General features: G+C 35.8%; 1 protein-coding gene across 3 annotated transcripts in view; it reads right to left on the bottom strand.

Moving 5' to 3' along the window:
* DYNC1I2 (dynein cytoplasmic 1 intermediate chain 2) overlaps positions 1-15,602 on the bottom strand; it is a 52,019-nt gene that overhangs the window by 19,416 nt on the left and 17,001 nt on the right. For 2 of the 3 annotated variants that reach the window (XM_040971712.1, XM_040971713.1), the window contains exons 5-7: positions 11,860-11,975; positions 415-510; positions 31-193 (exon numbers count right to left, since the gene is read on the bottom strand). In XM_040971712.1, coding sequence (XP_040827646.1) covers positions 31-193; positions 415-510; positions 11,860-11,975 — 375 coding nt within the window. Of the gene's footprint in view, positions 1-30; positions 194-414; positions 511-11,859; positions 11,976-13,983; positions 14,044-15,602 lie in introns of all 3 variants that reach the window. The other variant, XM_040971711.1, reaches the window with a different exon arrangement.

Here is a 15,602-nt window from a genome sequence, read left to right as displayed (position 1 = left end):
GAAGCTATAATCTTAGCAACTAAACATTACCCTTCTTTGTCTTCCAAATCTCTCCCACTGTAGTCAAAGAAGATGTTAATCTGCTCAGAAAGAGCTCTTTCTACAATTCTTGCAGAATGGTCAAAGAAACTTAGAAATTCCTCAGAATGCAAGATTTGTTGCTTTTCTTCTTCAGTCAATTCATGAGGGGGAACTGGAAAACAATTATTTTAAAGAAAGATTTATGTCAGTCAAATCATGTCTGCTCACTAGAAGATAAGATTAATTAGGATTAATGAACACCACGCGTTTGTTTTTAACCAGCTTTTTTACCTCTTCGACTTTGGGCACTACTATTACTTTAATATGTAAATAAGAAAAGGAATTTTAGGAGGAAGCAACATAATTTTTGGATTCTTTATTCTTAAAGATTACCTTTACTCTCATTTTCTTCCTCTTTCTTTAAGGTTTTCTCTTCTTCAGGTTCAACTGGTGGTTTAGGAGCCACAACATCATCTTCTTCCTCTTCATCTAGGAAAACAAAAAATTTTATGAATACAAGTGGTAACTTCAGAAATAGTATTTCAGAAGGTATCAGAACTTTTGAAACAAAAGTAAACCAGTGATAAGACACAGGTACAAACGATAAGACATTACTGACACAATTGTAAGGATTTAGGTGGAAGTGCTTAACTGATATACATACATATGTGGTGCCTCATCAGCTGTCATACTAAATTCTGTAGCTACATCAATCGAAGTAAGGCACACAAGCAAGTAGGATGAATTCCTTGTGAAAGTCTTTAAATGCTTGCAAGCATTTATCACTCCAGACAGAACATGCAAACTCCTACGTAGCTTTATATAGCATACTGACACATTAATGCTGCAGAATGAAGAGAATGAAATGCCTAAAATAGCCTACAGAGCTGGCTGCTTACTTCTGATCTGAAACCATCAGTGTCTAATCGGTCCTCATAAGGCATAAAGACAGCGCATATTAATTCAGGTTTGGTTACTATTTCAGAGGCAGATTTTAAAGATAATAGCTATGGGATCACATTTTCTATTCTCATTTTAAATCATAGTCTCCTTAACTGCCAAACATGATAAGGAAAGAACATTAAATAATTTCCTAATTTGAGTAAAAACATATTTTGTAAACACACAATGTTTACAAAGGTTACAGCCTTTATCTAAATTGGTAGATCTCTCACATCCCCAAATAGGAAGTAACTTAAAATAATTTTAAAATGATATAGAACATAAAATCATGTGTTCTCTTTCACTACATACTGAAGAGGATTTTGATGCAAAAACAAAATACAAAGAGAAAACCAAACTCAGCTTGTTTTCATTGCCTACCCAGGTGTTTTCTGTCTGTAAGGGAAAGACAGCAGGCATCCGGAGCAGAGTGCACCTCCAGTAATGAGAGCCCATTCAACAAGCAGACTTTCCTTGCTACCGTCGTTTCCTTGACCCATGCTCAAAATTATCTAAGATACACATACAGAGGAGATACATGCACAAAAGAATGGTCGGGATGGGAACCAGCTGCCAAGTCATGGTCCCAGCAGCCAGGCCAGCTGACTAGATAGCAGCAACCAGATGGCACTGCTGGGGTTGTGTCTTTCTGCTACAAGGTGGCAATGGGATGGCATAAGATTCTTCCGCTTGACTGCTTCCAATCCTGTCTCCCCAATGGAGAGCCGGTGCAATTACCCGCTCTCCAGGAGGGCCACAGACAAGTCTTTACCCTGCAAACAAAATGCGGCTTGTAGGCCACACCAGCTGCCAAACCACACACATAGTGTTAGATTTAGAGAGCTACGAAAATCTTTCTAACTCTATAGTATAAGCAATAAAAATATAACTGTACCTGTGGAAAGCAAGCAAGCTTTAAATGACACTGTATAATGCACACAATGATACAGCCTCCAACTTAATCAAAATGATAATGACGTATGCCAATCCTACATTACTTGAAATTGAGCGATTTTTACGTTCTGACAAGTTTACAGAACTAGGATAAATGGCACGAATGATTTCAATATATGCTCATACTTTTGAACCAAATGGTGAAGGTTAAAATTTTTCCTTTCAAGGGCCTCAATCAGCCACAAAGGAAAACAGTAATCACTGTCTTTTCAGCCAGCCCAACCGCATTTGTCAGCCCTTTCTCCGTCAATGCAGCCAGAGCAATCAACCTGCCAAACATTCAGAATGGAAAAACAATCTGAAAATACAGGGTATAATGCACCTGCCAGTGAAAATGGCCATTTCAAGAAAAGCTAGTGATCTCAGTGACCCTGCTGAGGAGGCGGTGGTGCAGAGGGGAAAGAACACGTAAAAGAATTCTTGGTGATCGCCACTCTCTTGCACATTGACACTTCCTTACAAAGCATGCCAATTACAGCTTTTGTGCTACTTAAAAAAATGAAAGCTTTTTCGGGCAAAATAATCGCATATAGAAACAGAAAGACACTACTCCCTTTTAGATGAATTCTCATACAACGGTTTATTAATCTGAAAACAATATAACTAGTGGCAATTCTATATTGTATTGTCCAAACATTAGGATTAAATTTTGCCATAAAGATATCTGCAGGTATAATGTAATAAAATAATTTAATGACATTTAACTCAAAATTTGACTTCCAGAACAGGATATTTATTTCAATTAAAACTAAGTATGAAGATACATACACTTTTTTTTTTAATTTTCTGTTGGTACTCTCCATTATCCTAATCAATTTTGTTTGCTGGTAGGGTTCACTGAATGCAAATCTTAAAAATCAAGGATAGATATTTTGTATCACCTTGGACAGGTCATTCTTGAGCGCTGTAAATTACAAATTACAGCCTCCTATGCACGTCTTATTCCCTTCCCTCAGCTCTGTTGTATTATATGGCTTCTAAGTATCATCTCCAATGACAGGTGTCAAATTCCTGTCATAATGCATATGTGGCAGTACTTTAGTGCTAAGTGATCTCTTAATCTGCAGACTTAACAGGAAGGCTCTTACTAAACCAAATATTTGGAAAGTGCCTAATATCAGATTACTAAGAATTTTGCTTTGAAACAAATAAACTTCTCTCAATATGATCTCATATGATAAACTAGCAAAAGAATATGAAAATGGGCCAAACCATACTAATACAATTTCAATGATTTTCTAAGCTAGTCCTAACTGTATGATAAGTTCTAAGATATTTAAATTGAAAAAGACTGTAGGAGTGGGAAAACTAAAAAATGCGAGTGTGATATCACAAGTTTATTGACGCATATTCATTTCAATATGCTAAGTGGTTAACTAAACTTTTTCTGGCAGGGATTCTAGGGTTATACACTGAGAGAAGTACAGTGCAGGAAAGAGTTACTTTTAAGATGACAAATCTCTTTTCAATGAATGTTAAAACTAGGCTTAATGAAACACTGAATTTTTACTTTTGTGTTAACATTAAAATTATGATGTATTTAGTCAGATGGGAAAAAATGTTGTTCTGTAAATTAAGCTGTACCTAGATAGGAAACCAAAGAATGAAAATACAGTTGTTGGAATACTGTGCTATACTGAAGGCTAATCTATTGGTTCAATCATCTGTGAATGGGTAGATTTGTTAAACTCAAGAAAGGAATTTTCAGATCAAGTTTTCCCATCTGTATGTCATATTACATTTAATACATACTTAAGCAGTAAGATTAAGCCAAAAAGTATACTTTATCTTAAAATACAATATACTTAAAGAAAATGTGCAAGATATCAGAAACCTATTACTAAATAAATATGGCTGCTTGTGAATCTCTCATGGAGCCCTCAATATGAAGTAAAAAACAAATCACATCATTAGTGCATTAAGAAATCTACTTAAAATGCATCAATTCATCATGTAGTTTTATTGTAAATGTGTATGTACCATGTTTTAAGATAATTCAATATTCGATGAAGAACTCTTAATATAAAAGAGTTTACCACTAAGTTCAAATAATTAGGATATTTCCTGTATGTAAAAACATTCCTTGTCAACATAAGTTGATGAATATCTATGAGAATATTAGGGGGAGGTGTTTCAATCATTTAGTCTGAAACACTAGTTGTAGACTTTTTCTGTCATATTCTGCAATAATCCTCTGGATCAACATCATTTTAAATGAGTCAAGTTCAATCCATTTGTCCATAATTTCCTGTTCTTTCACCTTACTGTTTACAACCAAATGCATATGTAAGCAAAATCCATCCCTTTCCCCTTTAAGATAATAAATAATCTGCAAGGTCACTAGGATTTCTCTATAAATCTGGATCTTCAACAAGGAAAATGATACAGCTGATTTTTTTCACCAGAAAATATTCTGAATACAAGTATTATTGATGTTAACAGGGAGGGGGCGATAAGAAAAAGATTAAGTTAAACGGTACCATTCAGTTTGGTTTACCATAGAATTTGTCTTTATAGCTGTCTTTCCTTCAAATTTGAACCTGTTAACACTGTTAATATTGTTCCTGTGATCACAAATTTTCCTGAGGCCAGTTTCAATATGCTGATTAAAGTCTTTCAATAAAGGTTAAAAAATGAATGTCTCAATTTTCAGTTAATTTATATTCTTACAGTTTTTGTCTGTTTTTTATTTTTAAAGTCAGAGTTACATTAAGAGAGGGAGACAGATCTACGAGCTGTTGGCTCACTCCCCAGGAGGCTACAAAGACCCCCACAAGGTCAGGCCTAAGCCAGCAGTTTCATCCAGGTTTCCCACATGGGTGGCAGGGGCCAAAACACTGGGATCACCTTGTGCTGCTTTTCCAGGCCATTAGCAGGGAGCTGGGCCCGAGTGGAGTACCCATTAGGGATGCTGGTGCTGAGCAGCCACGTCACCCACTACGCTAAAACACTGGCCCTTCTTTTCAAAATCAATGTATCAAATTTTATTCCAAAGTTGTTCAAACCTCCATTTCAGACACAGGCAATATTACACTAACCAGAAGACTCACACAGATAGTATAATTGGGGCTTGTGGATTCCAAATGTAAAGATCACGCAACCAAAGATAAAAAGCTATTGACACATATAAATTTTCTACACATGATAAATGTTAACACATATTGAGGAAAAATACCTGGCAACTAAACCAATACCAACAATAATTTAAAACCCTCTCACAGCTAATAAAGTGCAGTAGAATTAGGAAAATGGCACTGTGCTGGAAACCAGTGCCAGCTTCTGCTTGTAGCTCTTAAATCTTGCAACTTCCCTGCAAGTCAACAGACTCAGATATAAACAAGCTGAATAGACATCCTTTAGAATTTCTTCCTCCTTTAAGAGAAAAAAAAGAAAGAAGGAAAACCTACAGAAGAAATAGATAAGAAAAAATTTCTAAGCTTTTAAAAGGTAAGGGAAGAAACTAAGTTTCAAAAGTCTGCCTGTGGGCACCAGTTCCTGCCAGAAACTGTTTACCTACTGTGAAGGGAATTGGCTGAGGTCACATGGTCCTAGTCAATTTCCTTCACAGTAGGTGCTTTAAGACAGCAAAGCACCTCCGCTCAGAAACACTTCTACCAATTTATCAAGTAAATGTGAAAGCAAGAAGATGGCTAGAAAAACAGAAAAGAAAAAGCAAAAGTGGAATAAAATGGTCTTCTAGAGAATGAGATTCACTCGGTTTTTAAAAAGGAAATCATATTTATTTTAAAGGCAGATGACAGAGAAGGGAGATGAAGATTTCCATCGTCTGGCTCATTCCCCAGATGGCTGCAACATTAAGGGCTGTGCCACACTGAAGTCAGGAATAAGAAACCCCATGCTGCTGTCCAACTTGACTCGGGCTATCTGACACTGTCTTTCCTGGAACATTTGCAGGAAGCTGGATCAGAAGTGGAGCAGCCAGTACTCAAACTGACACTCTGATGTGGATGAAGCAACCAGCAGCTTAACCCACTCTGACGACACTGGGTCCAGCCATTATTTTAGGAAAAAAAGTTAAATCTGAGATCAATTTTTATATTGGCTTTGGAAACTGACCTTACTTCTATACTCATTATACTGTCCAAGTTTTTTTTACTGCCAGTCTCCAAAGGTGATTCCTCGGGTTTTTTTCACTGTGAACTTTTTGTTAGACAATTCGTGAATGGGCGCCAACCAGACTCAGTTAGAAAACCATATCAAAGCAATGAGCTTTAAGCATTTTCATGATAAAAATTTCACTGTATTTCTTTCCCTTTTCCAAGAACTTCCAGAAAATGAGAAAAAGAAATCTTGCAGCTTCAGATGTGAAAATAACTACAGTGATCTAGAAAGGAAATTATTTCATTTTTATAAATAGTTCCAAAAGGGAAGGATGGCCCCACACTAACAGGACACAATTTTCATTGTCCTTTACTTACATATCCTATTTAGCATATACTCAGTACACTTACAGAGAATCAACCAGCTTGCCAGACTGCAAATGAACATACAAAGGTCTTTATAAAGTTAACATCTAGCTCCAGACTACCCAAGCAAACGGACGACAGTGATGCTGACGTGGACACACCCAGCGCGCACTGGGCTCTGTTCATCAACCTTACGGCTTTCACCTTCTCTCAGTGACGAACAGAAAAACTCCATTGTACACTGAGAAAAGCTGCTTATTCATTACCATGAGATTATCACTAAAACTATTATCCTGATACAGATACAACAGTAAGCTAACAAATTATGTTGTTTTTATGTTGTTTTATCTGACAGTCAGATATACAGAGGAGGAGAGACAGAGAGGAAGATCTTCCGTCCGATGATTCACTCCCCAAGTGAGCGCAATGGCCAGAGCTGCGCCAATCTGAAGTCAGGAGCCAGGAGCTCTTCCAGGTTTCCTATGTGAGTGCAGGGTCCCAAGGTTTTGGGCAATCCTTGACCGTTTTTCCAGGTCACAGGCAGGGAACTGGATGAGAAGCGGGGCATGTGGTACAAGAACCAGTGTCCAGCTGAATAGTACCCTATAGCCACTTTAAGGCATATAGCAGCCAGTGCTGAGTACAAACAAAACTTGAAGGGTCAATGAAGTAATCACAGGATGTGGTTACGAACTTGCACTGTTATAACGTATTGATTACTCAATACCATGGCAATTAACTTTATAATGTTGTAAATTGTTGTTGATGTTGTGCTGGGGCTTCTAATTGATCGGGACGATATTCTGCCAGTCTACCTTCAGACCAGAGAAGGTCTCCCCAAGAAACTGTTGAATTTATCTGGACAATAAGATGCTGGACTCTATGCTTGGTATATGATTGCAACGAAAGAATCTCGACTTAATTTGAACTGTTAATACTGCAACTAGGTGGAGGAATCCACCAAGGAGGGAGGGCTTGGGGAGGGGATGGGGGAATCCCAGAGCTTATGAATCTGTGTCACATAATGCAACGTAATTAAAAAAAATTTTTTAATTAAAAAAAAAAAAAAGAACCAGTGTCCATATGGGATCCCAGCACTTGTGAGGTGAGGACTTTAGATGCTAGGCTATTGCACTGGGTCCACATTATGTTATTCTTTAATGAAGTGCTTTTTCAAGCTACAGGTCTAAATCGATAAATTTAATGTGTGCAGTCATACACTGATATCTATTTGTGCAGGACTGTAACAGAAACCGAACTCCTATTTGCCCTAGGTTACTACCACTAAGGCACCAATGTTGCTGCTTTGGTGACAGTAGAGAAAGCAGCACAGCTGAGAGCAACATCAAGGCAATCTTACTAGATTCAAGGTAACAATAAAGATGAACATATAATAGTTTCAGTTCTGAACTTAAGTAAATAATGACTAAAGCATAAGTTACAATTAAAATAAAAAACTAAGACTACTCATTTTTCATCCAATTTCACCAAATGATATCACAATATTAATATTTGAAATAATCAGGGCTGACACAGTGAGTTAAGCCGTTACCTGCTGTGCCAGTATCTGATATGGACACCTATTTGAGGACCGGCTGCTTCACGTCAGATCCGATGTCCTGCTAATGCCCCTGGGAAAGCACAGAAGATGGGCTAAGTGCTTGGGTCTCATCACTCAAGTGGGAGACCCTAAGGAAGCTCCAGGTTCCCAGCTTTGGCCTGGCCCAGCAGTTGCTGTTGCAGCCACTTTGAAGTGAGACCAGTAGACAAAGATCTCTCCCTCCACCTTATCTCTCTTTCTCTGTGATTCTGCCTCCCAAATAAATCTTTAAAAAAATAAATTAAGAATACATATTAAAAAATCTATTTTCCTAGTAGTTACCTCCAGATAACAAGCATAAAAATAAACAACCTAAGAGGGAAAATCACTGAGTAGAAAAAGCAGTTAATTTTTTTTTAAGGATTTATTTATTTTTATTGGAAAGGCAGATATACAGAGAGGAGGAGAGACATAGAGGAAGATCTTCCGCCTGATGATTCACTCCCCAAGTGGCTGCAACGGCCGGAGCTGAGCCAATCTGCATCCAGGAGCCCGGAGCTTTTTCCGGGTCTCCCTCATGGGTGCAGGGTCCCAAGGCTTTGGGCTGTCCTCTACCGCTTTCCCAGGCCACAAGCAAGGAGCTGGATAGGAAGTGGGGCCTCTGGCATTAGAACAGGCAAAGCAGTTAATTTCTTCATCAAGTATTTATTGAGTGCTTACTAGGTTCCAGACACCATTTTAAGTATTTAGTACTGATGAAGGCCAGGCTGTACAGTTATGAAGAATCGTTCCTGTGCCTGGTACAATAGCTCAACTAGTTAATCCTCCTCCTGAAAGTACCAGAATCCCATATGAGTGCTATTTCATGCCTTGGCTGTTCCACTTGCCATCCATCCACTGCTTGTGGTCTGGGAAAGCAGTGGAGGACAGCCCAAAAGTCTTGGCAGCCTGCACCCACAGGAGAAACTTAAAGGAGTTCCTGGCTCCTGGCTTCAGATTGGCACAGGTCCAATTGTTGCAGCCACTTGAGCAGTGAACCAGTGGATGGAAGATCTTTGTCTCTCCTTCTCTCTGTAAATCTACTTTTCAAAGAAAACAATAATTAAAAAAAAATAGTTTCTATGTGCATAAAAATTTTACAAAGAAGCAGAAGTATAATTACATGAAAAGCCTTACACTACTTTAAGTTAGATCAGCTTATCTAACTAGTAAGGATCATTTCAACAATTATTTGCAAAATAAAGATGGGAAAAATAATTTTCTTGAAAATGTGTCTTTTGCTACACCAGGTATACACCTTCACATTAATTAGTTCAAAGGCAATACATTACATTCTCACATCAAATTCTTCAGGCATCTCAAAACAAATTCCTAAGACTGCATGACCATTGTAAATATTAACAACAGGTTATGCTCAGTGAGATCAGACGTTTTCTCTTTTTGGCCTTTCTGTACTTTTTGGATTTTATGTGAAATACTACTACCATAATTAAAGCTAGTATTTAAAAATGTACCATTATGCCCTCATTCTGGCTATTGCTTTCATCTTTTGAATAAATACACCTAAAATTGTAGCCCCAAAGACATGCAACAGAATACAAATCAAATTAATATACTATTTAATATTTTCTGGAAATTATAGAATTCTGCTGTATTAGTATTCTCTATTTCTAAAAGTCAATATATATCCTTATTTTCTTTCTTTTTTTTCCTAAAGTTGCTTAAGCTTCAAATTTATCATCAATGGCTTTGTTCACTAAGATAAGAATTTCACAATGACAAGTATCTTACCAACCCAACAATGGAGCAGCAAGAAGGAAAAAAATATTGTATCCATGAAAATGAATATTTACAATCCAAACAAAACAAAGAAAAGTTTTTGGATAAAAATGTTGCACTAGCAACTCGCATTGTGGTATGATGGGCAGAACTGTCTGCCACCTGAGATGCCGGGATCCCATACGGGTGCCAGTTCATGTCCCGGCTGCTCCACTACCAATGAAGCCCATGCAAATGGTCTAGGAAAGGCAGCAGCAGATGGTTCAAGTGCTTGGTATCTACACCCATGTGGGACGCCAGATGAAGCACCTGGCTCCTGGCTTTGGCCTGGCCCAGATCCAATTATTTGTGGCCATCTAGACGGTAAACCCGCAGACCATGATCCTTCCCCCGCTCTCAATCTGTTTCTTCCTTTCTCTCTCTCTGTAACTCTTGTAGTAAACAAACCTTAAACCAAAGAAAAATATTACCTTGATTTCGTAAAAAAAATTTTAAGTATTTTACTATTTGATATCAACTCCTTTATGGGATCAAAAGAAAGGAAGTTTAAGGTATTTATTTCTGTTCTGAGAGGACAAGAAAAGAAGCTACATATGTTATGATTCATTATTCAGTCAAAAGGTTATATTAAAAAAAAGGTTATATTTATAAATGTAACTTTTTCTAGGTTCATATAAATACGAATATTGAAAGATTCATTACCATTCACCTCTTATTTATCCATTTCCTTGACTTTCTGCAATGAACCCAAACTATCTCTTAAATAATAATTTATTGAAATTTTCAAAACATTTGATAACAAATTTTTAGGTTGGATTTTCTATAATTGAATAAGAACAAACTTACCAAGACAAGTGGGGGAAAATGCTCCTTACGCACAGACTATTACAAACCTCATTTACACTGGGTCCATGAAACTTGAACTCAGCTCCAAAGTGTCAATATTTCTACAACCTGAAACTCACTTGATGGTAAACCCTGACCATGACATGATTAGAAATAAAGCAATTTGCAACTGTTTTCTCACTAGTATGTTCATATTTTTGCTGCCAAAATATGAATGCCCAAGATTTGCTGAATCATTAATATATGGCATATAACTTATTGCTATTCTAAAGCCTTTGAAAAATTGAAACTCATACATAAATGAAATCAGAGATAATAAACTGTGGACCTATACCAGGAATAACATGGAAATGTTTTTCATGTATAATGTAAATTAATTAGCCTTGTTGCAAAAAATCAGAACATATTACTTTATGCTTTAATATTGTTATTTAACCATATTTTTAAAATTTAATCCTTGGTGCTGGCGAGCAGGCAGAGCAAGTTAATATTTTGCCTGCAGTGCTTTCATTCCATATGGGCTCGAGTTCTAGTCCTGGCTACAGCACTTCCCATCCAGCACTTCCCTCTGCTCCCTAGAAAGCAGCAGAGGATGGCCCAAAGGCTTAGGTTATTGTACCCGCATGGGAGACCCAGAAGCTCCTACCTCCCAGCTTCAGACTGGCCCTGCCCTGGCCACTGTGACAGCTAGGGGAGTGAACCAACAGCCTGAAAAGCTCTCTCTGTCCCTCCCTCTCTGTAACTCTGGCTTTCAAATAAATCAAATAAATCTTTAAAAAAAATTAATCCGCAGTCTAAATGATAAGAATTAAAGGGCTCCTCATTCAATAAAATGTCCATGCATTCTTTCCTGAATCACACAAATTAATGGCCACTATATTATTAACATAATCTTTATGTCCTAAAGGGGAAAGCTTGAATTAGATCTAATTTGTTCTTTAGTATGAAAAACTACAATAGCTTATGAGAAGATAGTACAATCTTTAGAAAATAATTAATATTATTTCATTTACTCTGGGATACCTTCTCATTTGGAAAAAAAAACCATATACAATGATAAATATTTGTAGTTGTTCCACTTCTAAAAGCAGTAGATACCAATGATAAAATGAAGGTTAAAAGTCTTTATATCAACAAAATTAAAGACCATATAGAGTTTACACTGCTAACTTTTAAAGGAAAAAAAATAAAATTCTAGGAAAAAAAGGTATAAATATAGAATTCTGGCATCATTTTAATGTTTTTCTAAGAAAACATGCCAAGAAAAAAAAACCCTGAGGGAGATATACAAAAGAGAAAGAATACATTTCCTTGACACAAAGGTTGAATGACAATCATCATGGACAATACCTTCTTTTGGTTGAGCCATCACTGGAGTCTGAGTTTCCTTGGTGTAAGTCACAATTTCTCGAGGAGGAAAGTCAACTTGAGTAATTTTGGCCATTCCAAGCTTAATAGGTCCTCGTCTAATTTAAAAGCACAAATATTTTTAAGTACAACAAATAAAACATTCTGCGTACATCAGTAAGAATTAAAACATTGATGTATAGTCAACATTGTAATTTAAATCCCTGCTTTCTTCAAGACATCTTTAGAGAAATAATAAATTGGATTTATTTTAACAATTAAAAGGTAGCAAATCCAAGGTATTTCTATTGCACGTACAATAACAGTGAGAAGACAAATTTTACAGTGGTCTGCTGAATGAGGCTAGCAATGGGAACTATTGTTAGTAAAGGTTTGATTCTGGACTTCTGAAGATTCAGATATTTGGATCTCATATCACAATCAAATCCTTTTACCCTTAGAAGATTTCAGCTTTACACCTTTCTTCTAAAAGCACTTCTACTACTGCTTACATCTGCAGAAATTTAGACTCAAACAGTAAATTTGGTTTTTACAACGAATTATCTAAAATGTTTAAATGCCTATTCTCTATAGACTTAATACCATCCTTGTCTCACACTGGATGAACTAAGTCTAGGCGTTCTGTGTCTAATCTAACATGACAGACCTTTTGAATATCATAAAATCACTAAAGTCACTTCTGTTTCAGTTGTATGGAAGACATATATTACTCTCGACAAAGAGAAGAATGTTATGGCTCAGGAAAAAGAACCAAAATAATCTCTCTTATTGGCCAGAGAGAATTTTTATTTAGCAACTGTTTTAGGTAATTAAATTATAAACCAAATAAAATATGCTTCCAAACTGCCAAACAAGTTCTCAATTATGAGGCTGTCCTAAAAGGATGTCCAAAGAAGACATTGCTACAACATCCAGAATATCAAGCAGAATATCTGAAACATACAAATGTACCACTGATAAAGTAATACTTTTAAATATATATTTTCAATTGTTTAGTAACTAAACCCAAATCCTTTACTAAACCCAAACCCTGTACAAATTATAATATAGTGAGCATATTTAAGTTTTTCTCCAAAATTTATGGTCCCAAATTTGAACAAAAACTTTAATTATGCTTTTGAAATTAAGAACATTTTAGCCTTAAAGAAAAAAAGCATAATCAAACAATCAATGAGAAAATTTAAGCATATTTAAAGCAATCTAGAATTATACAAATAAAATCTAAAATAAGAACTTTATATTTTGGTTGTAAAATTAAAATATGAAAAAATAAAGCATTCATACATATGGATAAAAATGGTCAAGCCAACAATATTGGGAAGAAGTTACTAACATGTATATCCAGAATCTAACAGACAAAAACCACAACACTAAAATCAAATATCCTAAAAGTAAATGAAAAAGAGGGTAGGAAGGTAATTCCTCACTTACCCAAAACTCATTAAAGTAAGGAAATATTGGGAGGGGGTAGGAGAAAACCTCAAGAAATCCAATACAGAGGCCTTCCCTAGTTAAAGCACAAGAAGCTCATATATTTTTCTTACATGCCCTAATTCAAGGCTTGTTTATTCTTACTTTAGACACAATTCCAAAAGATACAGTCATATGTTTCAGAAGCTGAAAAATAGCAGGGAACTAAGCAATAAAATACTTATAATATGCATTAAATGAGCAGTAATCTGGGGCAATAGTATAGGAATCAACATTTCTGCTCTTATCAATGTTAGAAATCATCAGTTGATTGAATACAGGAAAATATATTTGCACATCAAACAAGCCAGAAGAGACTTAATTACATGTAATGTATAGAAGCTCGAGAAGACTTCACTATATCTTATACACACACACACACACACAAACAAAAAATGAACAACTAATAAAAGCAACTGGGACATTGCAGAGAACAGACTTAGAGTACCTGGAAAATCACATACCCAGAATATTTCTTTGACTACTGATACAGAATAAATGAGGTGCCACGGTAAAATATGTCTTGTCCTAACTATGTATTAAAATATTAGAAGCTTAATCAAAATCAAATTAGGGCAACTTCACAATGAATACAAATAATTATAAAGGAGGGTAGGTAATAAATCTATTCAATACCCCAAATCGGAATCTGAGTGAAGCTGAAGAACTGATGGATCTGTATCCCAATGCAGCGTCCTAAATGGTTGTTGGACAACCATGAAGCATTAGTAAAAAAGGCCATAAGTTAGTGAAGCAAACACAGTGTATGAATAGCTAAAGCTAAAGTACTGTTCACAATTAAAAACCTTATTTTCTGGTTAGTGCAGAAAAACCCCACAAAAATACAAAGGATCATTCAGTGACCTAGTGTATTCAATAAGCATAAAATGGTTAAAGATGCAAGTATATAAAACCTGAACAGTTTAAAATATTTTCACTTTGTGAGAAACTAACAGTGCACCATAATGGATAGGAACAACTAAAGCAGACAATAATCCAAATATTACTTATGGATGATAACAAGTTGGGCTATGAAAGTGTTAACACTGTATGATTCCTAATGAAAAAATTCAGTAGAAACATCTCAGTTAACATATTTTAATTTTGCCCAAAGCATTAAATGTGCACAGGAAATTGTCATATTGGTAAAGGAAATGAGTCAACACATAAGCCTTCTGGAAAGAAAACCAAACACTATCCCACTGGGATACAAAACAGCTAAAGTTTCCAAAATGTGACCCTAGTGTAATTTGTGGGTTAAGCACTGCCTTGGGCTTACATGTCATCTGCTTTAGAGAACAACTGAAGATTTTTATCTCCAGGAAAAAAAAAATGTATGTTTAAAGGATTTATTTAATAATTGGAAAATGTCAATCCTTATTAATAAATATTTGGCAACAGTTTGGAATTGCCTATTAGGTAAATACTTGCATAGTATCTTTTACACTTATACTATATCTAGTCATTATTAAAACAAAAGGTACTTTATAAAACTGGCATTCACACAGGTTAGCAACATATAGGTACATACAGTACTGTATAATACAGTCCTTACAAAAACATTGAGCACATCTAAAAAAGTCATATTTGTCAAATGTTTCTCACATTTGATAAAGCAAAACTAGTCCTAATTACTATAATATTTTAACACAATAAGCAATTCTCTATTTCTCCTGCTTAAACAATTTTTAAACTAAAGGAATCTGATGAATCCAACTAGAAAAACATCCTATTTTAAAAAATACAAAGAGCGATCTCTCAGAATTCAAATAGGGTTGTGTCCATGCAATGAAAGAAGGGGCCATCGTGAAGATCTACTCTGTACTAGGCAACACTGTGACAAGCTTAGGCTTTGTTAACCCAAAAGGGTTCCTATGAGATGGTCTCCAAGGAATGTTCTCTCAACAGCCTTTACATTACATAAGAGCTGTAGCTGGTAGCAATGACATAAAGCTCCTTGTTGAAGATATTTAGTCTAACAATAAGTTAGACTTTATTTCAAAATACAGCCAATACTGAATGCACATTTCAAAATACGTATGATTATACTTATTAAAGACATCTTCTAACATAATATAATTGCAATGTAATCTAAAACCCTAAGAAATAAACTGACCAGAAGCAAGAAAATGAAATAAGAATGGATTATCCTGCTGAATAACTATCACCTAAGTTTTAGGGATAACAGAACTAATTGAGACAGTGAAGCAGAAACTTTATGAAATGTAATTTCCTAGACTACAAAGTTAGAGAAG

The sequence above is a fragment of the Ochotona curzoniae genome, unplaced genomic scaffold (genome assembly GCF_017591425.1).
Source record: "Ochotona curzoniae isolate NIBS_2020 unplaced genomic scaffold, NIBS_Ocur_1.0 contig_2210, whole genome shotgun sequence".
Classification (NCBI taxonomy): domain Eukaryota; kingdom Metazoa; phylum Chordata; class Mammalia; order Lagomorpha; family Ochotonidae; genus Ochotona; species Ochotona curzoniae.
The sequence above is the reverse complement of the archived record's forward strand: the minus strand, read 5'-3'. Positions and strand labels throughout refer to the sequence as shown.